Here is a 23,605-nt window from a genome sequence, read left to right on the forward strand (position 1 = left end):
CACTTTGCGATTTTTTCTGCGTTGTCGACGCAATAAACAGGGACCTGTTGATTCGTGTGTGCAATGAAATAGATTACCGTTTCGATGTTCCTCGAGCAACGCATGGTGTTCATGTTAAGCGCATGGTATAGTGTCTGTGCGAACACAAAACTTTGAACCTTCTTCTACATCTACATCTACATCCATACTCCGCAAGCCACCTGGCGGTGTGTGGTGGAGGATACTTTGAGTACCTCTATCGGTTCTCCCTTCTATTCCAGTCTCGTATTGTTCGTGGAAAGAAAGATTGTCAGTATGCCTTTGTGTGGGCTCTAATCTCTCTGATTTTATTCTCATGGTCTCTTCGCGAGATGTGCGTAGGATGGAGCAATATACTACCTGACTCCTCCGTGAAGGTATGTTCTCGAAACTTCAACAAAAGCCCGTACCGAGCTACTGACCGTCTCTCCTGCAAAGTCTTCCACTGGAGTTCATCTATCATCTCCGTAACGCTTTCGCGATTACCAACTGATCCTGTAACGAAGCGCGCTGCTCTCAGTTGGATCTTCTCTATCTCCTCTATCAACCCTATCTGGTACGGATCCCACATTGGTGAGCAATATTCAAGCAGTGGGCGAACAAGTGTACTGTAACCTACTTCCTTTCTTTTCGGATTGCATTTCCTCAGGACTCTTCCAAATAATCTCAGTCTGGCATCTGCTTTACCGACGATCAACTTCATATGATCATTCCATTTTAAATAACTCCTAATGCCTACTCCCAGATAATATATGGAATTAACTGCTTCCAGTTGCTGACCTGCTATATTGTAGCTAAATGATAAATGATCTTTCTTTCTATATATTCGCAGCACATTACACTTGTCTACATTGAGATTCAATTGCCATTCCCTGCACCATGCGTCAATCCGTTGCAGATCCTCCTGCATTTCAGTACAATTTTCCATTGTTACAACCTCTCGATATGCCACAGCATCATCCGCAAAAAGCCTCAGTGAACTTCCGATGTTATCCACAAGGTCATTTATATATAATGCGAATAGCAACGGTCCTACGACACTCCCCTGCGGCACACCTGAAATCACTCTTACTTCGGAAGACTTCTCTCCATTGAGAATGACATGCTGCGTACTGTTATCTAGGAACTCTTCAATCCAATCACACAATTGGTCTGATAGTCCATATGCTCTTACTTTGGTCATTAGACGACTGTGGGGAACTGTATCGAACGCCTTGCGGAAGTCAAGAAACACGGCATCTACTTGGGAACGCGTGTCTGTGGCCCTCTAAGTCTCGTGGACGAATAGCGCGAGCTGGGTTTCACACGATCGTCTTTTTCGAAACCCATGCTGATTCCTACAGAATAGATTTCTAGTCTCCAGAAAAGTCATTGCACTCGAACATAATACGTGTTCCAAAATTCTACAACTGATCGACGGTAGAGATACAGGTCTCCTATCCAGTGACACGAGCGATGTGTTTCTATATTTCATAGTTTGTAATAAACAACTGAAACCTGATATTTCTTTTTGAATTACCCTTCAGTTCCAAAATCAGTAGCGTGACATGTAAATTTCAATTTTTTGCTCGACTGATTTTCAAATATTTGTTTCTTTGTGTTACAATCACTAGGAACTTGTATTAAAGCGATTTACTAAGCGCTAATATTAACAATCTATATTATATTTAAACATTTTTACAAATATTACTGTTGTAATATGAAAACCATAGACATATGTGCCATGTTAAAAGAGCCGTTGACGTTAAGATATGTACTGCGAGGGTGGGGGTAGGGGGGTAGGGGGCAGATGTAAGACAACCTTATCACATCTCCATGGCTTCTGTCTGGCTCAGTGTGAGTAATCAGCACTCCAGCCTTTCTCAGCTTGCTCAAGGTCGCTACTAACTGGGCATCGGCAGATAACGGATGAACTCTCCTTCCTCCTAATATTGACTAACTGGCACATGCCGGCTTTATGCTTCTGTCTTCAGATAGGATCGTGCCTGTTAGTGTGAGAATATCGGGAAAAATATGGCAAACTGTAGAACTATTTAATGAAAAAATCTGTTACCTTCCACAGCTATGAATGGCTTCTCAGCACGGGTCAATGGAAGGAAGTTTTCGTCTAATCTAATTTACTATATCAGACAGATAGGTAATTAAGGTACTTAATAAATAAAATACACACCCTTTGGCAGGGCCGTTCCTAGGTGTTTTGCCGCCCTAGGCGGAACTTAAAAATGACATCCCCTCTTTTTTTCTACTATCCATCTCCCCAATAGTTCCCCCTCCCCTCCCCACTCCACCACCATCAACATCCATCGGCACAACAATGAAAATCTCCTGCTGTACTTTTAATCATTAAACTAAGGTGACCAGAAGTCCTCATTTTCTCGGGACAGTCCTTAATTTTCAAGTTTCGTCAGCAGTTCCTTTAGAACTGACTGAGTGCAACAAATATCCTCAGTTTCTTATTTTCTGTCCTCGGTTATTAAGATTTGCAAAAATAAGTGAAATAGGAAGAATGTGCTGAACGTTTTAAACTAGAACTCAGCTGAACGTACCAGAGCAACCAAATTTAGCATCAGTTACTTAGTTTATTTAATTGCTATAAACTGGACTGTTTTCTGGTGCGAGTGAATTTGTCCTTGAATTTAGAAATTATGTTATACTGATGGCAGACATTTCGAACCATTCTGGGTAATCGTGGTGTTATTTCGTTCTGAAATAGTTTTAGAATGAGGAATTAATCTCATCTTTTACAACATCTATTTTTTTCGATTAAATAAATAAATGATGCCTTGTTTCCATTTTCTATTGATAGTTCTACGATTTTCATTAGCTGCGTCGGGGCGCAGTAATCTAAGCGAATGGCTTCTGCTCATTCGCCTGAGGTAGGTTCGGGTTCGAATCCCGGCGAGGCTTGGATGCTGTGTTTGTCTAAAGGCACTGGCTCTTATCCTGGCAGCCCTAAATTACAGACGGGCGACAGCTTATGGCCCATTGCGTTGCTCACGTTGATCTTTAAACGCTACGTCCAACGTATCAGTAGCGGAAGTTTTAGTTTTGAGATAGGTAGAGGGAATGTGTTTACTTTCGTCAAAGTAATTAAAGACTTATTAATTAACTGTTCCGTATGTTTTTGAAAACAATTCGATGTTTTAATTTCTCCTCTTCTTCATTTTTCTCCTCATTTGCTCAGTTTTTTCGCTGTTTGTTTTGAAATTAATTTTTTACTCCCTTTGCCGCTCCTAAAGTTTTGCCGCCCTAGGCGGTCGCCAAGTCTTGCCTAATGGTAGAAACGGCCCTGCCCATTGATGGCGCCACATAGAAACACGAGCGAAACATTATGACCTCTTTCCATGTAGTGTGTTGAACTCCTTTTGAACCTTAATACAGCAGCGATTCTGCGTGGTATGTATTCGGCAAGTCCTTGGTAGGTTTCCGGAGGTAGGTGGCACCAGGTATCTACTTACAGTTCACGCAATTTCTGTAATTTACATCCCGGTAGCACCTGGGCGTGGGCCTAGCACCGATAGCGTCCCAAATGAGTTCCGTCGAATTCAGGTCAGGGAAATTTGGTAGTCAAGATATCAACTTGCACTCACTAGCATGCCGCTGTATCTCAATTCTGGCCTTGTGATACGGGGTGTTATCCCCTTTGGGGAAGGGATGCAAGTGGTCCGTAATAATGTTCACGTAGTCAACAGCCGTCATAGTACCTTCGACTACAACCACAGGTCCTGTGGGAGCTCAGGAGAACGTATCCCACTGCATGGTTCTAAAAGTCCTTCCTCTGAATGACGGCATATCCGAACATTACCATCGGCCTAGTGTAACCAGAAACGTGATTCACCCGACAAGGCCACATATTTCTTTTGACCCACGGTCCAATCTGGAACTTTCCAAGCCCACTGCGAACGTAATTTGCTCAACGTGGGAACACGTAAGGGTCGTCTGCTGTGACGCCCCATGTTCAACAATGTGTGCTAGACGGCGTGCTCCGAGAAGCTTGTTCCTGCACCAGCGTTACAATCTATCGTTAGATCATACACCGCCGCCTATGCTGCTTTACAGAGCGGGCAGCCCACTGACTTCCACGTTGTGTGATGCATGGGCGTCCAACACCTTGTAGCTACTTGTGGTTTCAACGACTCTCAACCACTTCCAATACATTCCCCTGGCAGTAGCACGCGGACAGCCGACCAGTTTCACCGTTTCCGAGATGCTCGTTCCCAGGCTCCAGAGCACAACAATCTGTCCTTTGTCTTAGTCGCTTATGTCAGTTGATTTTCCCATTTGTGGCACGTATCGTCGCCAGAATGATTCCTCCCACTCGTCTCTCCTCCGCTTACACACGAGGGACGCTTCGAAAGTGAGTTTCGCCATTGTTTTTCAGACGGAAAATATGTTTCCAAAAACAAATACACTATGGCATCACGAACTATACACTCTGCACTATTTTTCGACATGGTCACCACCGATACTGGGACATTTTTCGTGCAACCAGTTTGAAGAAACCACTCTAGTAAAACTCGGTGCGCTGCGGCGCAAGGAATTGTCGCACAGCTGTGTCCCACTGCAGTGAATAGCAGGTGTTGCAGTAGTGCGTCGCATTACTGGAGGAGATCAAGGAGAATCACACTTGTCACGTCCCAGAACTCTGTGGCCATATTTTGATTTTTTTCTTCGCTAGTGAACTGGGATGCTCCCACGTCATTGAGGCGGCCTTGGATTCTGGGACAAAGTGGTGCACCCGTGTCTCTTTGCTTGTGATTCTCAACAGGAACTCATTTCCCTCTCACGCCTACTGAACCAAGCGATTGAGGGTGATTCCCATTTGTGCACTCTTGCGATCCGGTGTAGGTTTCTCGGCACCTGTCTTGCAGACGCTTTCGGTAACTCAACACATGATGGAGCAGGTGATGGGCCTGAGAACTGCCAATGCACAGTGTGGACGCCGCGTCTGACACTATGTCTTGTACTCTAGCAATGTTTTCATTATTGGATGTGACTGGACGCCCACTTCGATCTTCATCCTCCACACTCTGCCTTCCGTCTATGAACACGCAACACCAGCGACCAAACCTTTGACAAGACATGACCACTTCATCACACAGTCGGTAGGCGTTCAGCTCACGTTCGTTAAAAGGCGGATCACTACAGTCTTTGCCAAAAAGTTTCTAAAAATGAATCAGTCTCTCTTCTCGAAGACTTACTCCCGCTGACGGACACACCAGTCCCATGTGCCCATTCATACCGCACCAGCACGCACTTTCACTGGCGACCGCATTGCCAATATGCGTCCGTCTGCTATCGTGAGGTATACTCGAATAACCTCGGTCACTTCAGTTGACCGAGCGAGGTGGCGCAGTGGCTAACACAGTGGACTCGCATTCGGGAGGACGACGGTTCAAACCCGCGTCCGGGCATTCTGCTTTCAGTTTTCCGTGATTTCTTTAGACAAATGCCGGGATGGTTTCTCTGAAAGGGCACGGCTGACTTTCTTCTCCATCATTCCCTAATCCGATGGGACCGATGACCTCGTTGTTAGGTCCCCTTCCCCAAATCAAGCAACCAACCAATTACTCCAGTCTGCTACGACTTTCTCTTCTTGGGCCCTCTGCGCATACGTCATTCCTCGCCATTTCCAGCCAGTTACGTGAAAGTGATAGTGTAACACCAAGACAATGTAACAGAAGGAACCGAGTGACGACAGAAAAGATGAAAATTAATGTTCCTGCTGCTGTTGTGGTTGATCCGCAAGTTAGTTCCCGCGCAATCGCACGAGGAAGTGGCATGAGTCAGGCAAGTGTACTACGCATTCACCATCAACATACATTCCACCCCTGTCGCACCTGTCTCAGTCAAAGGCTGGATGGAGACGATCGTGATAACCATGTTAACTTCTGTACATGGGCGTTAAAAAAGGATACTCCGGATGTATCATGTATCTTGTTTAGTGACGAAGCCACATTTGCCAATCACGGTGCGGTAAACCGCCGAAACGTGCACTATTGGTCTGTTGACAACCCCAAACGTCAGCGCCCATGGAGTGTGAACGTGTGGTGTATGATGATTCTTCTACGCAGAAGTTTCGCAGCCTCCTAATAGACAATCTTCCACGGACTTGTAAGAGGTTCCTCTGCAGACGGGTTATCCAGCCAATAGTGCCCGAAGTACTACAACATATCTTGACGAATTGTTTCCAAATCGTTGGAATGGACCTCTACCTTGGCCGACCCGTTCCCCAGATTTGACGCCTGGAGACTTTTTTCTTGGGGAAAGCTGAAAGACGCTGCTTACAAGGACATATCAACTACACCTTATGATACGCAATGACGAATTACTGCAGCCTGCAAGGACATCTACGTGTGCAGGAGTCATTCTATACCAGACTGGAAGTGTGTATAGCCACTGCCCGTGGCCATTTTGAACACAACCTGTGATGGTCAGCCGGCCTGAATGGCCATGCAGTTCTAGGCGCTGCAGTTTGGAACCGCGCGACCGCTATGGTCGCAGGTTCGTATCCTACCTCGGACATGGATGTGTGTGATGTCCTTAGGTTAGTTAGGTTTAATTAGTTCTAAGTTCTAGGGGACTGGTGACCTCAGATGCTAAGTCCCATAGTGGTCAGAGCCATTTGAACCATTTTTTTGTGATGGTCAATTGTCTCGTTACTGGTCAGAATCAAAATAACTAATGTTTGTTCTTTATACTGTGCTCCCACAGGTACTGTACAAGTGTCAGCGTGGCAACTTTTTAAAATAGTATACCTCGTAAATGACTCGCACTAAAATCCTGCAACAAGCACCACTGACATTCTGATTTACCCTCTTTTACTTTGTTAATGCCAGTAGGCATTGTTGCACAAAAAATACACTTTCTATGTATTATTACAGTCTGTTTGTTAGAGAGCAATACGAGCTCCTTACTACCAATCCATTCTCTGAAAACCGCACTTCAATAGCACTTTTCATTTCCGCAATATTTGCGGTGAAAGTCCTAGGTGATTCACCCTGTATATTAAAAATATGTCTTTGCCCGTCCGAATGCTTATTAGAGTAACGTATGTAAATTTGAAGTTAATCGGTCAGTAACTCTTTCAGATTTTTTGGTAACAACTTTAAACAATGTCTTGTTTTTATAGCCTGCTGATTAAATTGTCTCAGTGATGTCGCTTAAGCAATGTGACGCAATCATTGAGACAACAGCTTCACTTTCGGCAGGAACAGCGTAGCAATCCCCGTCCATCATCCAGCTTTAAGTCTTCTATGATTTCGTAAACCGTTTAAGAAGGTGTTTCCTTTGATCAGGTTACGGACATTTCATTCCGCTGTAACGATGAAGTGGTTCAATTCTGATGACTGCACTGTCGTTGAGGCGTCAAACGCTAATCTCCATTTAGTGATGTAGGATCGAAAAGCTTACGTCACTCTGTGAACCACACGGAATATAAATTCACTCGTGACATTATGCACATGTTAAGGCTGCAACACTGTGGAACGACTTGTATGATTAATTAAAAAAGTCTTATTTATGTCATTGTAAATCTTAAAAATAATGACTATTCTGTGACAGAATTTCAACAGTTCTGCGAAAATAGCGGTAATAAATTGTTAGGCTACTTAATTTGTGGTAGCGGGATTAGAAAAAAGTTAAAATCTTTTCCAGTTTGTTGTCCTTATTTTGCTGTCATGGTGTTCTGTACGTTGGGAAATGCACACGACCAGCAAGACTGAAAAATAGAGATCAGTTACGGTGAGATTTCACGTGCATGAACTAACCGAATTCTATCAAGGCACAATGGTTAAAATCCCTGTCCGAACCATTTTGGTTTCCTGTGAACTCTCTAAATCTCCAAAATATATGCCAGGATGGTCAATTTGGAAGGGCATCCCTGATTTCCTTCCCCATCATCCCAAATATCAGATCCTGCCCTGTCTCAAACGACCTTAAAATATCGCTAGAAGTTTACGAACGAACCTAACCAAAATTACAGACTCACTTTATTAAATTTAAATCAAAAATTCGATTTTCAGCCAACTCATCGTTTATTTGCACGAATACAAATACTTCATTCGTTATTAGTCTGTGGAATAATCGGACAAGTAGTGTTAATCGCTGAAAGTTTCATTTAGAGCTGATAACACTACACTCAACGCGTATCTAATTGTACGCCACAAACACCTAAAAACATTATTTCGTGATTTGTTAGTACGCGTCACATACTGCCTTCATCGTCTTTTGAGCAAACTTAATCTGCTAAAAGTAGCATTTCTAATGCCAGAGGCTTTACAACAAGGCAAGTACACGTACCGACTATACACATATCTTTGATCACTAAGGTTCTAAATTCTCAGTATTCCGCGAGAGCAACAGTGATTGATTCAATGTAACATTGAAGAGCTAAGTGTCATTTCTTGCACTACAAAAAGATTGAAGCGTCACTTATACTCGGTAATGTAACACACTGTTGTGGATTACGTATATTGGTATTTCATCAGCAAAGTTGTTAACGAAGCGAAAAGTAAATGACACTATTTCGTGTGCGCTATGTGCTTACACATAGTGTGCAACTCTTGTAAGTACCTGGGAACGAGCTTATATATTTAATATGTTTATTATATTATTTACAGTGTCATGTACAACTTCATTTCTGCATTTAAGTTCAAGTAGGCAACGGTAACAAAATAATGAAATCCAAACAGATTGATAATAATATTACATCATATCTATTACTGTAAGAAGTCCTTGTAGAAACACACCGCGCTGTCTCTACATTCAAGAAGTCCTCCCCCCGCGCCAAACACTCACATACAAAAATCATGTTCATGGAAACCAGACTGAACGAGAAATTCCAGTGGTATGATTACAGTGCACTTCGTAGCGAAATCAAAAATCAGCTAATGTAAACCGCTCCAGTATCCTTACACTAAGTAACGTTAATGGTAACTACTCCCGTGTGACAGCCAGCAAGGTCATTTACTTTTTGCTGTTTATTCATCGTAAGAATACACATTGATCCATCACTCTATTTCCTAAACTTCGTTTGTTTAATCTATATGTTTAAATGATATATGTGTCTACAAATTATGAAGGAAGACAGCCGGCTGAATTTGAAATTGTAGATGGAAAATATGTCCAGTATAATGTAATAAGGAAAGTGACAAATGACAGTTTCAGATAGCATAATGATCCTTTTATCAATAAAATATGTTAAATGGTATTGTGTTAGCTCCATCCCTACTAAAGAAACGACACTGATCCCTAAAAGTGAAAAATTACTATAACCCTTGTATTATGAAATGATCTATAGAACCACGTCAGTCGGAATTAAGGGTCGTGCCTCCAGAATATTCCAAGCGCCCGTCTAAAGTAGTACAAGTTTTTATAATTGTTGAGTAGAGATCTGGACGACGAACTAAGGAGCAAACTCCAGTCACTAATCAAGCTTATCTATTTATTATGCAGATGTAAATATCTACTCGAGAGATTTTCCAACTGAAAAAATCATTATTTCTGGGTATTAAAATTATTATTTTGTGATGGCTAAACTGTAAAATACAAAGACCATCAAACCCAGTTGAATGTTGAGCGAATATCTATTGCTACATTACATATGTCACCACAAACAATATTTAGGGGGATATGAGCGAGTGGACACATGGCATGTAACTCCTTGCATTGCTCTAAGAATTTAGAACATACGAGAACTAAATGCTCAAGATCAGATATTTCTTGATGATGCACTTGCAGGAGGGAATCACTACTTCTTAATTTGAACACGTGTGCTGAGACAAACCATGTCCTAATCGCGCTCTAATTCAGCACATAATAATTTCTGATTAAAATTGATTGAAGTAGTTATATCTACTATCGATAGATGGGTACACAATGTCTGTATTTCTTGCTATGATATAAAGTATAGATATTTAATACTTGTTTATTGGGACGACATGGCAGCCTTGCTTTGTAATTGGTTCATCCATCTTAAATTTAGGACAGAATCCATTGTTGCCAATTTTCGCTCCATATTTCTTACACATGACTATATAAATAACTGAAATCGCAGGACTGGAGGATTTTAATGATGTTCATTATTTCTTTGCAGTCTGTGAGGCTATACACTTGTATGTGCTGTGCTCAGACGGATTGTCTTTAAACTCATTCGGTGGGTTTTTATGTTTGTCATTGATGGCTTTCCCTACCGAAGAAAAGTATTCATTGAATATGCCTGCAATTTCAGGTTGGTCTTTTATATACATCCCATTGTGGTTAATAATAAATTCCATATAGGATTTGTATCTCCATGTTCTAGAACTGATTATTAGTGTCCAGACACCAATAGTAACATTTTGTCAACCTTGCTTGCAAAATAGTTGCTCCTCGTCTGCGTTAATAAATCTTCATTGTACTCGTGATAAATTTTGAAGGCTTCTTTCAGCTTGAGATTTTCTCTATGATTCGGCATTACACAGTGGAATTTTCCCTTTGCTTTGATGATGTTACTATTTATCCGAACACTTTCGTTTTTATTTCTTGCATGTTTAACTTGAACAGGTCTGGAACTCGGCTTTAGAGTTATCGCAGGGAACACTATCATTGTCAAACCATGGATTAGATTAGATTAGTACTTGTTCCATAGATCATGAATACAATACTTCCTACTGATGTGGAACGTGTCAGGTTAATAAAAGGTCTCTGTACAAGATATTATATGACACTTAAATTTTTTAATGTATTTGTGGGGGGTGGGGAAATTACCCACTTACTATATCCAAAAATTCATCTAATGAGTAGAAGGAGCTGCCATTCAGAAATTCTATTAATTTCCTTTTAAACGCTATATGGCTATCTGTCAGACTTATGATGCTATTAGGTAAGTGACCAAAGACTTTTGTGACACCATAATTTACCCCCTTCTGAGCTAAAGTTAGATTTAACCTTGAGTAGTGAAGATCATCCTTTTCCTAGTGTTTTAGCCGTGTACACTGCTATTACTTTTGAATTCGTCCGGATTGTTAATAACAATGGTGTGTGTGATAAAGTGCATTTCAGTCTACAGATGCTGTCATACTGAGTCTTTTGCTTATACATTGTTCCTTTCTAATGACAAAGAGACCCTCACAGAACTCCAAAGGTAGCTGTATTGCATGGCTGCAAAGATGGGGAGCTTTTGAACAGATGCACAGAAGGCAAGTTGGGCAATGTTTGTTATCATGTCATCTAGACATAGGGGGATGATTTCATTGGTCTGGTAAATTTGCTCGAAAGAATGGTACATTCTCGTTGCGCCTTCATGGTTGATAAGCTCGATTATTCCAAGGATTGTATAAAGAATTTCAATAGTGTACAGCGAACAGTTCACTGTTGACAGGCATGTGAACTAGTCAGCGTGCCGACTGCGATTGAAAATGGAGGAAACCGTGTTTAGTAATGTTATTAAACATTTTCATTTGAAGAATTATACCACCGCACAAATAAAAAACAGGATTGGACCAGGTTTACACGGACTCTGAATCATCATTGAAGACCATTTGCATTCGAAGCGCGCTCCGGCTGCCTAACTGAGATCGCCAGAAAAAAAATCCACTGACAAAATCCCCGATATTATAATGCAAGATTGCAGGATAAAAATTCGTGAGGTTGCTGAGGCTGTAGGCATATCAACTGAGCGAGTGCATACTATACTGCACGAAGAATTGGCTGTGAAGGGGCTGTGGGAGAGATGGGTGCCACGACTGCCCACAATCAACCAAAAGTGAATCTGGCACAACATTTTCAACACATTGTATGGCGATGTTTCAACGCTATGCCCAGGACCTTTCGTGCCGATTTGTAGACTGTTGATGAAACCTTCTTCTTGTTTTAGTTTTTTACTGTTTTAGTCCGTTCTATCTCCTCCCAAAACACGGAAAGCAAAGAGCTCGCAATAGATAGGTCCACTGTCAGAAGTATCAGAACGAGTTTCAATAATAACTTTCAACTCTGTTGTTTCCCGACCAGTCCCTTATCTCAAACTGATACATTCATCCCTTTTAATCATCGCTGGAAGTTTTTAACATCATCACGGAATCGCCCTATATGTACGTACATGGAAATTTCTGTTTTATGTGGTACAACGTTTTTGCATTTACTGCAAAGAAATAATGAACATCATTTAAATCTTCCAGTTCTGCACGGCACGATGGCCTCAGTATTAAAGTACTAAAAGTCTGTAGAAAAATGCCTCTTTATCTGCGTCTCTAACACTAAATAATACAATAAAATCAAATACCTTTCCAGACACATTAAAAGTAGCCCAGGTAATACCGATCTATAAACATGGTGACAAATATAAAATTAAAATTGTAGACCAGTCTCAGTGCTGGTGTAGAGATCAAGCTTTTGTGGGATGTATGTATTACACTTCATAAAACTGACATCGAAGACATCAAAGAAATATTGATAACAAACCATTAACTTACACCATAAACATCGAACGAAAATTGGCGCGCCAGAGTGCTTACAAAAGTTCGGACTATCAAGATCGAAGGCGAACTCCTTGGGAATTACAAACGGTTCAGGACGTTCAGGTACGTATCCACTCTTAAAGAATGCATATAGAATCATACTGCTGAAGGGGGTGATGATAACGGGTGGAATGTGGCGGCATGCTGCTGGATGTGTTTAGTGGAGCTTATCGTCAAATAATTAATAAATATTCTTCAAGGCGTAGCTGCAGGTAGTGCGATAATATGTTTTATGTTGTTGTGGTCTTCAGTCCTGAGACTGGTTTGATGCGACTCTCCATGCTACTCTATCCTGTGCAAGCTTCTTCATCTCCCAGTACCTACTGCAACCTACATCCTTCTGAATCTGCTTTGTGTATATACGGAAAAAACAGACATCCAGAGGCTGAATTTGTCCAGTGGTTCCACGTGGTATGAATTGCACTGTCACACTCTCTTCAGGGGGGATAGTTTGCTGAAAAGGAATGAGACTTTTATACTCACCAGGAATCAAGCAAAAGCAAGTATAGGCCAAAAGCAGTCCTCATATGATAATTGTAGTTCTCTTACGCCCATTTTTCTACTCTTACTTGCTGTGACGTAACTATTCCTTAATATCCTTGCAAGATTACGCATACGAGAAAGTGTACTACGGGGCAGAGCCTCTCCAGCCAATTTACCACCCAGATTAACAGTCGGCATAATTGTATCCGAATGCATTAAGGTACTTTCTTGGTAACTCTAATTTTCCAGGGTTCCTTTCAAATGCATTTCCTTTTCAAATCCCAATTGATCGGAGTTGAAAAATAAAAATTCCTCACTGAACGATGGGATAAGTTTGTTTATCTCATTCACATAGTTTCTGGCCGATTCCTCAGTTTCCTGTGCATCGCCAAGTTGACGCTCTGTTTGAAATTTGGTTATCCTACGTCTTCCAATCCTGTAGCACTCTTTGAAGTTATGCAAACTTCACTGCTATCCTTGAAATCATTGTAATCTATGTAGCGCGCAATTTGATGTGCATAACGTAGTAGTCAACAAGTGCACCCTGTTCTCCCATGAATATCCGTCGTTTGCCTTATGTACTACACGCACATACTGCTGCGATTTTATTCGAAATCTGCTCTCTCTCTCTCTTTCTCTTTTCTTTCTTTTTAACTATGCCACGGATGACCTATGTATGTAATTATGTTTGGTATTCGCTCCTTGGACAACGGTTGTCCTTTGCTGCGCTTCACTGGAGATGGGATTTATGGCACGCTGTCTGACAAGGATGATGAACTACATGGCTCGACACCTGTCTAAGATCACTTCCAGTTGTTAAGCATGTATTGTCATCATTCTACTCCTCTTGCATATTGTCCGCACAGTCGAGCGTATACGACACCACACATTTCACTGGCTCAACTGCAGAAACGTTAATATTTCATCTGGCACTTTTTCTCACTATGCGGAATTCCTTGTGTTCCTTTCGTCAACTGTTGCTGTAGATATGATGCAACGTTTGCCTTGTTTGTCTTTGGCATTGCTCTGCTTTGTATCAGCTCCGCTAGCACCGTAGTAATGTTATGAGTGACTCGACTAACCAGTTCAACCAAGCTCTGTAGTCTCATGCTGTGCTCACCATTGGATATTTCCTTTCCCATCTCCGTCGTCATTAGCAGCCAATATCGTGGGTGGGTGGTAGATAATATGTGCGACGTCCATCGTCGCGTCCGCAGCTCGTGGTCACGCAGTCGCGTTCTTGCTTCCCAAGCACAGGGTCCCGGGTTCGATTCCCGGCGGGGTCAGGGATTTTCAACTCCCTCGAGATGACTGGCTGTTTGTGTTGTCCTCATCATCTTTCATGAAAGTGGCGAGATTGGGCTGAGCAAAGGTTGAGAATTTGTACAGGCGCTGATAACTGCGCAGCTGAGCGCCTCACAAACCAAACATCATCACCGAATGTCGTGAACATTATTGGCATTTTGCGAATTCGCACTCAAGGGCCTCCTTGTGAGACAAAATGCGACACACGACGGATAAATTATCCGAATGGGGCGAAAACCGATAGGTGTCATGTGCAGACAAGCAGTTGATTTCAGAAAAATTGAATGATATAATAAACAGAAAGAGCTTCACAAACTGAGGAAGTCAATAACGCAATGGTCCACCTCTGGAGCTCGTGGTTTTGATGGTCTAACGTGCCAATTGGTCTGTATTTGGCACGATGTCCCCAAGGAAGACATCCAGTAACATTATCAATCAATGCCAAACCTTGCATAAGGGACAGGGGTGGACCGACGCGTTACTGACTTGCTCAATTTGTGAAGCTCTTTCTCTTGAATAAATTATCCTGTTCTTCTGAAATAGTAATCAACTGTTTGTCTGCACATGTTCATCACAACCACCGATTTCCGTCCCATTCAGATAATTCCCTTTTTTTAAAGATGTAGTTGAAAAAGTTGTGTGTAACAGAGTTATAAATTATCTCAAAGAACACACTCTAATGTTTGAAAATCAAAATGGAGCAAAAATGATCTACATGTTGCAGATTTATATCTTAGCTTTGAGAAAGCTTTTGACTGTGTGAAAGTTACTATCCTGTTAGATAAACTATGGAACGTCGTCATAAGGGACACTGTTATGAGCTAATCAGTTCCTACTGGAGTAACCGACAACAGTTTGTACTGCTTAAGACTGAAAGTGAGGTTCCTAATCTGAAAATGGGCTTCCTTCTGTTTTTGCTTTGTGTGAATGATATTCAGTATTCTCCAAGAATCTGTTGTCCAACTTTAACGTTTAGCCCTTTAGCACGGCCATCTGCTGCGGTCATTACCTTTGATTTCTTTCTCTTTAAATGCGTCATTATTGAGCACAGGGTCTATATAAACACAACTCAATTACTGTTCATGTTGGGCGACTACTGCTATGTCAAGTGGAAATCATACGGGATGCTTTTCTGTCCATGACAAACAATTCCCATATCGAAAAAGCCTCTTACTTCTCTCATTGCCTCTTAAATATAAGAATTAAATTTCAGTTGTGTCAGTGAGCAACTTTGCGTTACAACCTCTATAATTCCAACGGCCTTGGCTCATTGAACACACCAGACCACTGAAGTTAAGCAGTGTCGGGCTTGGTCGGAATGGATACCCGACTGGATACGCCACGTGCTGTTGGCAGTGTTCCCTTTTCCTTCACAACAGGCAGGAAGGGGTGTAGTGGCGTAAAGTTCCTGATTACGAGACTTTGCACCAGTGTTCTGTTCCGAATCTCTCTGCAGTGTCTCACAAAGTGAGGACTCGTGACGCTGTTGATGGTGATGCGTGCGTCCGATGGTGACGCTTGAGAGGAGCAGGCTACGTGGCAGCACTGGATTTCACCCTCTTCCTTCTCTCATCACCACCCAGCACAAAAATGACACCACACTACATACATACATAGCCACACACGTTACAGTCAGCGCAATAATGCCATACGACTGTACTTAATCCTCCTTAGTACACGGTGTACGTCAGGTTCTAATGCTGGGGGAAGGAAACGGAATACCCCCTCCAATAACACGATGACTAATGCAACACTGCACCGTTAAGACTGCCCTCAGCTGGGCTCATATATGCAACTAAAGTGGCATCACAGCTAGTGGCACCACAGCTGCATGTGTGAACACCAGTTTTCAGTGGTGTCACTCAAGAGAGACAATTCTCGTTGTGCAACAAAAAGTTCATATTGTACTGTGTGACACCATTAATCCTCCCCCCCTCCCTCCCTCCCCCCCCCCCCCCCCGACACACACGGCATACACCTCTGAATACCATCATTCGTATGCTCCCCAGTGGCTGTATTTCGTAACAATGGCGTTCTTACTTAGTTATAGTGCAATAATTACGGCTGTGTTTTCATTTTATTACTGTAAAAAATGTCGAAAGAGTGGTCTGTAGCGACGCTTTCGCGACTTCTGGAAAGGCAACCTCATATTATCGTTCAATTTTGTGTAGCAACCATTACATATATATATATATATATATATATATATATATATATGTGTGTGTGTGTGTGTGTGTGTGTGTGTGTGTGTACAAAATATTTGCAAATGAACGGCGTATTCCACAATCCGGAAAGATTTTTGGATGAATAAATAAATAAACTTAGAACGTATTGTAACCCAAACAGCGAGTAGTATAGCCTCGTAGTTTGAGAGATCGAGCATTGTATAAATGGTTTATTGTATGTAGGGAAACAGTCTCCGAGCGTGATGTGGTTGCTGTGTAACAAAAATTAGAGGTAGGTACCGCATTAGAAATGCCTATATCAACGAACGCAATAAACTTCTGAAATGTTATTTACATCCCATACATGGTTTGCCATAGCAGGCAGCGTCTTCAACTTATTGTGTTATTTCTTTCAGAAATGTTTTTGTAGTCCCTATTTTATTCCTGCGTGATATACTGGGTGATCAAAAAGTCGGTATAAATTTGAAAACTGAATAAATCACGGAATAATGTAGATAGAGAGGTAAAAAATTGACACACATGCTTGGAATGACATGGAGTTTTATTAGAACCAAAAAAAAAAAAAATACAAAAGTTCAAAAAATGTCCGACAGATGGCGCTTCATCTCATCAGAATAGCAATAATTAGAATAACAAAGTAAGACAAAGATGATGTTCTTTACAGGAAATGCTCAATATGTCCACCATCATTCCTCAACAATAGCTGTAGTCGAGGAATAATGTGAACAGTACTGTAAAGCATGTCCGGAGTCATGGTGAGGCATTGGCGTCGGATGTTGTCTTTTAGCATCCCTAGAGATGTCGGTCAATCATGATACACTTGCGACTTAGGTAACCCCAAAGCCAATAATCGCACGGACTGAGGTCTGGGGACTTTGGGAGGCCAAGCATGACGAAACTAGCGGCTGAGCACTCGATCATCACCAAACGACGCGTGCAAGAGATCTTTCACGCGTCTAGCAATACTTCGTTTTTTTTTTTTTCTAATAAAACCCCATGTCATTCCAAGCCGTTGTGTCAGTTTTTACCTCTCCATCTACATTATTCCGTGGTTTATTAAGTTTTCAAATTTATACTGACTTTTTGATCATCCGGTATATTTTGGAATCCAACATTTTCATTTTGTTTTCCTTATTATTTAATTTCTGTCACAGCTCTAATGCCATAACGTGCACTATGACATTAATATTCGCCCACGATTTGCGTTGACGCCATATTGAAAACGGTGCAAGTAGCGGTACGTCGGATTTGTTGCGTCCCGTGTGAACGGTAGCTCATAGTGCCACTATAGAAAACATGATTTTTGGCGACACTTTAGTTGCATGTGTGAATCTGGCGTAAGGGTCTAGGGCAGATTTACCTTCTAACTCCGTATTCCGGTCCAAAGGCGATGCTTTCATGAGGTTGGTTATTTGTTGCTCGCATTCGGCTTTCCCTGACCGATTTCGCCTGATCCTTGAAGGCCTGAGAGCAGTTTTTGCAGGTACTACATTCATCTTCCATGGAGCTCATAAAGTTCACCTCCACCCCTCAAAATTATCAGCATAAACCATCGCTCTACTTCTATTCGGGATAACCAGATACCGCTCTGGCGTTACTTATGTTACGCTGTGGTGGACTTCCTCATTTAATTTGTACTTTTCAAATAGTTTCTAACTTGGAACCTCACTTTTTCTGCCTATAATTATATTTGTAACTTGTTTTGAGGCCGTGAGGTGTGGTCTTCAATTTAAGAAGCACCATGACGTGTGACATATTAATATTTCAAATTTCCGGTTCAAATGGCTCTGAGCACTATGGGACTTCACTGCTAAGGTCATCAGTCCCCTAGAACATAGAACTACTTAAACCTAACTAACCTAAGGACATCACACACATCCATGCCCGAGGCAGGATTCGAACCTGCGACTGTAGCGGTCGCGCGGTTCCGGACTGTAGCGCCTAGAACAGCTCGGCCACCCCGGCCGGCTCAAATTTCCGGATTTTTTTCACTGATTACGTGTGAAAACGAGTTACCACATCGTTTTTTTCGCCCGAAAGTATCTCCAGGCATTTAATTGTCATTATGGTTGCTAGAACTGAAATATTTAATGCTCTTCTTTCTAAAAAAATTAACACAATCATAGTAAATACTTGTTCTTTACAGAAACTGGAATATCATTGTAATGTATATCACATTTCAATTGCTCACGTTCGTTACTGCTATGCATTTGTCTGACGTCTGTTTTTTTTTTTTTCTAGGTAGGAGAGAACACGCACACAGTTTTGTAGAGGAAACAAGCGCCTGGAGCACGATTTGCTGCAGCACAATAGGGAAAGTAAGGAAACAAAGTGGAAGGGGAACCCGCGCGGCAGGCAGCTCGCTATGTGAAACGCAGGCGGTACCTAGCGGCGACCGCGACAACCACGCGTAGGAGCGCTCGTGCTGCGATATAAGGCAGGTCAGCGCGCCGCATTCGTTCATAGTGGCCGTTGCAGTGTGGTGTGATCGAGGTCTGGCTAAGTTGCCGAAATGAGTGATAGCGAGGCCGTGTACCATCCGGACCCCGCTCTGTCGCGGCGGTCCTACATAGGATCCATGAAGCAATATCAGGACATGTACAGACGTTCTATTGACGAACCTGAGGAGTTTTGGGGTGATATGGCTAAACAATTCCATTGGGAAACTCCTGTGACTTCAAAGTTTCACTCATACAATTTTGACATCACCAAAGGACCAATTTCTATAAAATGGATGGAAGGTGCAACGACAAACATAAGCTACAATTTGCTCGATCGAAATGTACGGAATGGACTTGGCGACAAAATAGCGTTTTACTGGTAAGTCAAGAAGCCTACTTTTCCTTGCTTTCCTTTCTAAGCTTTTGCGCTTTACACTCGTAGTAAATAAAGTGTTAGGATTTGTTTTCTGAACAGAACACAGAATATATTAAATAATGCTCGTTCAATGAGAAATTGAAGTATTTGAATTAAAAACATCGTCGATAATTTTGCTACCGCGAAAGTGATATTTGAATAGCGCGGTGCCGTGTTATTGGTTGTTGCTTTAATTTCTTTTACCAGCAACAGAGCACCAAGTGATTGCAAATCAAGTTACGGCTGTTTTTATGTACTGTGAAACATACACGTATTTCCTGTGGTTTCTTTAGGTTGTATTTATTGATCGTAATTACAGTTCCTGTGTATTGTGTTAGTAGAACGGAGTTCCCATCTCACGTCAGGACGCATCAGTGCTACCACAACACCAAATCTGAACCAATAGCAACTAAAAGGAGTACGCTACGATTGGCGTTGAGCTAAAATCGACCAATTAAATATGGCGTAATCATAAACATTAGGCTACGCTACAGGTCAATCTGATACCACATTCTTTAATTGGCGTCAACATTCGTTTCAGCACCTTTCAATCTAACACAGACCTCGGACTAAGATACAGATCAGTCCGTTACCACAACCAAATCGACAGATCTCAGTCGAACGCCAGTTGTATCGTATTCATTTTAGCGACTCATTAACACGTGGAGCAGATCATTTTCGAAGAATCGTGGTCCGCTTTTCTACGTCTTGGATAATTTTTCCACGGAATTTAAGTTGGTTCTATTTTCCATAGATATTTATAGGAACTGATACAAGCTTATGACGTATAGTATATATACCTGCCATTTAATTAAAATTTTGATATCGAGCTGCTTAAAGAATGTATTTTTTTTAGACGAGGATTTTTTAGCAGTATTAACTACCTACTTGCATTTCTGTACCAATAGATAAAGCGTATTGTTAGTCTATCGTTTTCTAACCTTTCTCTGTTGGTATCGGCTAAATCCAAGTGTTCTAACATTTAAAGTATCTTAACGTGAAGTCCTCAGATGAAAGGAAATGTATACTATGAAGGCCTGCCGAAAACCTACCCTGGAGAACTGGCCTTGTCAGTACAAGGAAAGTGGCGCTAGGAAAAGTGTTTCCTTTCACTCTCATTCCAGTTTTGTAATTTGTCAACTTCGAGCAGCATGCCTGAAACTATTGTACTGGCGCTTCGTAGTAATTTAGTTCTTAAATTTTAATCTTTGAAATATTTTTTTCATTAATACGTTTTAAGGAGTCTCGCTAACTCCTGTGTAGAAGACTTTTACAATGATTAGAGCCTATGAAGAGTGTGCAGGAAGTGCCCATTAGGTCTTAATGTAGCGGATGGGTTTATGAAAATAATTTCGAAATATGGAACCTGCTACTACTAGCTACAGACCGCACTGCCGCATACATTTTTCTTTGCGATACTCGTTTTTCTATTTAGAGAGTTGTTATTAAGTTACTTTGATGAAAAGTTAGCGGCAGCATTGTCTTTTGAGCCAAAACAGGAATAATATAGGTTCGAAAAATCTTGCTTGACAGCTCACCGAGGAAAAACTTTGTGTAGACTTGCAAAAAGTCATTCACTGCTTGCTAGTCGAACTGAATTTTATTAAAAGCGCCATGTCATCTTCAAAAACAGTATTTTTTCCTGTATTTGAAATGCAACGTGGTTATTTTCACATGATACACGACCAATAAGACGGTAGAAAATTTTTACTACAGCCATAAGCGTGGTAGTCATAAATTGGCTCGGTAATTGAAGTGTTTTCGTTGTGTTCAGCTGTAAGCGGTCTTCTTTCCTGTTGCAGAGTCGTAAGTTTTGAACCATGGGTAAAATTCTATACTGCGTTTTTAGAGCTCCAATGAAAGGACAGATTGCATTGGCAGGGAGTTGGGAAAGAGAAGAGACCGGTGGTGTTAACGTGTAACCAGCCACTCTTGTGCATGTACCTATAGTACAGACACCACAGTAAGCTCTGGTCCATACCACACGACTCGTGAAACGTCAGTCGCCAAGTTATTTTGATCTAAGTATAATAAACAAACTGGTTTTAAAAGTGGTCCCTGGCTCTGTTTCGTCCCATTAAATATTAGAATTAATATTTAATATCGTAATATTTAGCCTACATATTGCGGTCAAAACAAAAATTGGCAAATACTGTGAGCATATTATATACATTTGAGTAGTTTGATATCTCTTAACAGTACGTGCTTTGACACAAGCTGCAATACACGTAAGACAATAAAACCTATCATTCCATATATGCTATTACTCTATTCATCAAAAATCTTGCGTCTTCAGATTGTACTGTCCCATACTTTCAGTAGACGTCACACTAAATCCAGAGATTCTTAATTTGTTTGTTCTAGTACGAAAATGTTATTCGAGACACATCTGGTGGAAAAACCTAATAACGTGGCTTGTAACGCTGAAGTGGCGGTCTGAATAAGGTGATTCGTCATGATGTAGCAGATCTTGTTTGGCACTATAAACTAAAAACTGCCAGTAAAATATTACGCACACCCACACAATGTATTAGTACGCCGAGAAAGTCTATGCAAACGAATAAATGTTTGGACGCGAAATGTGAAACCTGATCAAAACCGTATATTTAGAACGTGGTCGTGTTCTTATTAACCAAATTAGTAGTTTTCGTAGATAGTTTTTGATATGTTATTTGAAGGCAGTTGTAGAGACTGGTCCTCATGATGTTCCAGGATGAAAGTTAAGCAGCAGTTCGTCAGTTTCAATAAATGTAAAGCATTTTCATATGAACAAAATGCCTTGAGATTTGTCCCAAAAGTTACTGAATGAAAGATCTTGGCAGCCCGAGTGTCCACGAACGTGATACTTCCCGTGTCGCGACACGCGACAGCAAGGTAAACAGACCTCATGTTCTTGCAAGGTAGCTTCGTCTGCTCGCCCAAGCATTCGGCGTAAAGTTTACAAAGTGCGCTATCTCGCATTTGAGGGAAGAGACTGGCGCCAAGGTTCCTTTACTATGACCCCGATTTAGTCCTTCCGATCTTTTCAGCCCGAATACTGTATCTTGTGATGCATCATGTAGCACTAAAACACGCGCGCCCACGTGTAGTCTTCCATTTGACGAACTATACTCGTGGTGAAAAGCAGTAGGCAGCCTAAGAGTACGGTATATAAAGATGCAACTGAGCTTTTACTATAGGCACGGGCGTCCGCGGAAATTTATCAGAAGAGACAGATTTCTGAAATTGCTGTTTATGTAACTTGAATTTGAGGATATGTCGACATCTAAAATCGAAATTTGACAGTGTCGAGACAGCTTATTGTATCTTAAAGCTGTTAAATAGCAACTCAGTATTTTAGGTAGATTACTTTGATACCGAAATGTTTCATTAACATATGCTAAGTACGTATTTGAATGCCAATATTTTAATTAAACGATCTGTAATTACGCCCTTCTTAAGATACTGAAAAGTCAGGGTTGGGAAAATTCTGCTGAATACCAACGAAAAAGCGTTACTTCACATCGCTCTCTCCCATACTATAGGCCACTGCATACGAACCGATTTATCGTCCGACTGACGGACCATCCAATTTCGTGGCAACCTACTCACGCCCCAACCGACTGCTCGGCGATTGCAGCGCTGCCCTGTTATGTCTTGACGTCATTGAGACTGTATTACGAGATCCTCTTTGGTTTTACACAGAAGGAAAATTGAAGTTTCCTTTGGCCGTTTTAGAGGTAACAAGGCTAAAAAAGCAGAGGAAGCTGTTGGAAAAGAAGCGGTTAACGCAAAGAAGGAAAATTACCCACGCTCTGTTACTTAATGAGCTGGGCGCTCTTCGCACTTACCTAAGAATGGATGAAATGTGAGTTTGAGCTGATCATCAAGCCGTTCTTGAACAAAATTCATGAGGCTGTAAGCTGCGAGGACAGGCTGTTAGCTGCATTACGATCTCTTAGCCACCGGCAGAAGTACAGCGACTCTGATTAAGTGCTGTTTTATCCCCACAGTTACTAAAATGATGGCTGAAACCTGGAACGTGATTTATAACTGCATGAGACAAGTCACGGTGAAGCAAAATAAAACAATGTTCATGTAACCGTTATTAATTTGTTTGTTGCATACGATACTCCTGTAAGTTTAAGAAACTCGTGTCAAATGAAAATACTGACTGCAAATGGTAGTGGCGCACACAATCTAATAAAGACGATATATATATATATATATATATATATATTAAAAATGAAGCGTATAGCAACTGTTAGAATTGTAAATTCT

At 41.4% G+C, this 23,605-nt stretch overlaps 1 protein-coding gene across 2 annotated transcripts in view; it reads left to right on the forward strand.

The window, feature by feature from the left end:
* Positions 1–18,933: 18,933 nt before the first annotated feature.
* The window catches only part of LOC124612276 (acetyl-coenzyme A synthetase), a 53,537-nt gene continuing 48,865 nt past the window's right edge, over positions 18,934–23,605 (forward strand). For both annotated transcript variants that reach the window (XM_047140378.1, XM_047140379.1), the window contains exon 1: positions 18,934–19,309. In XM_047140378.1, coding sequence (XP_046996334.1) covers positions 19,002–19,309 — 308 coding nt within the window. In that variant the 5' untranslated portion in view covers positions 18,934–19,001. The remainder of the gene's footprint in view (positions 19,310–23,605) is intronic.

The sequence above is a fragment of the Schistocerca americana genome, chromosome 4 (assembly GCF_021461395.2).
Source record: "Schistocerca americana isolate TAMUIC-IGC-003095 chromosome 4, iqSchAmer2.1, whole genome shotgun sequence".
In the NCBI taxonomy this organism is placed as follows: domain Eukaryota; kingdom Metazoa; phylum Arthropoda; class Insecta; order Orthoptera; family Acrididae; genus Schistocerca; species Schistocerca americana.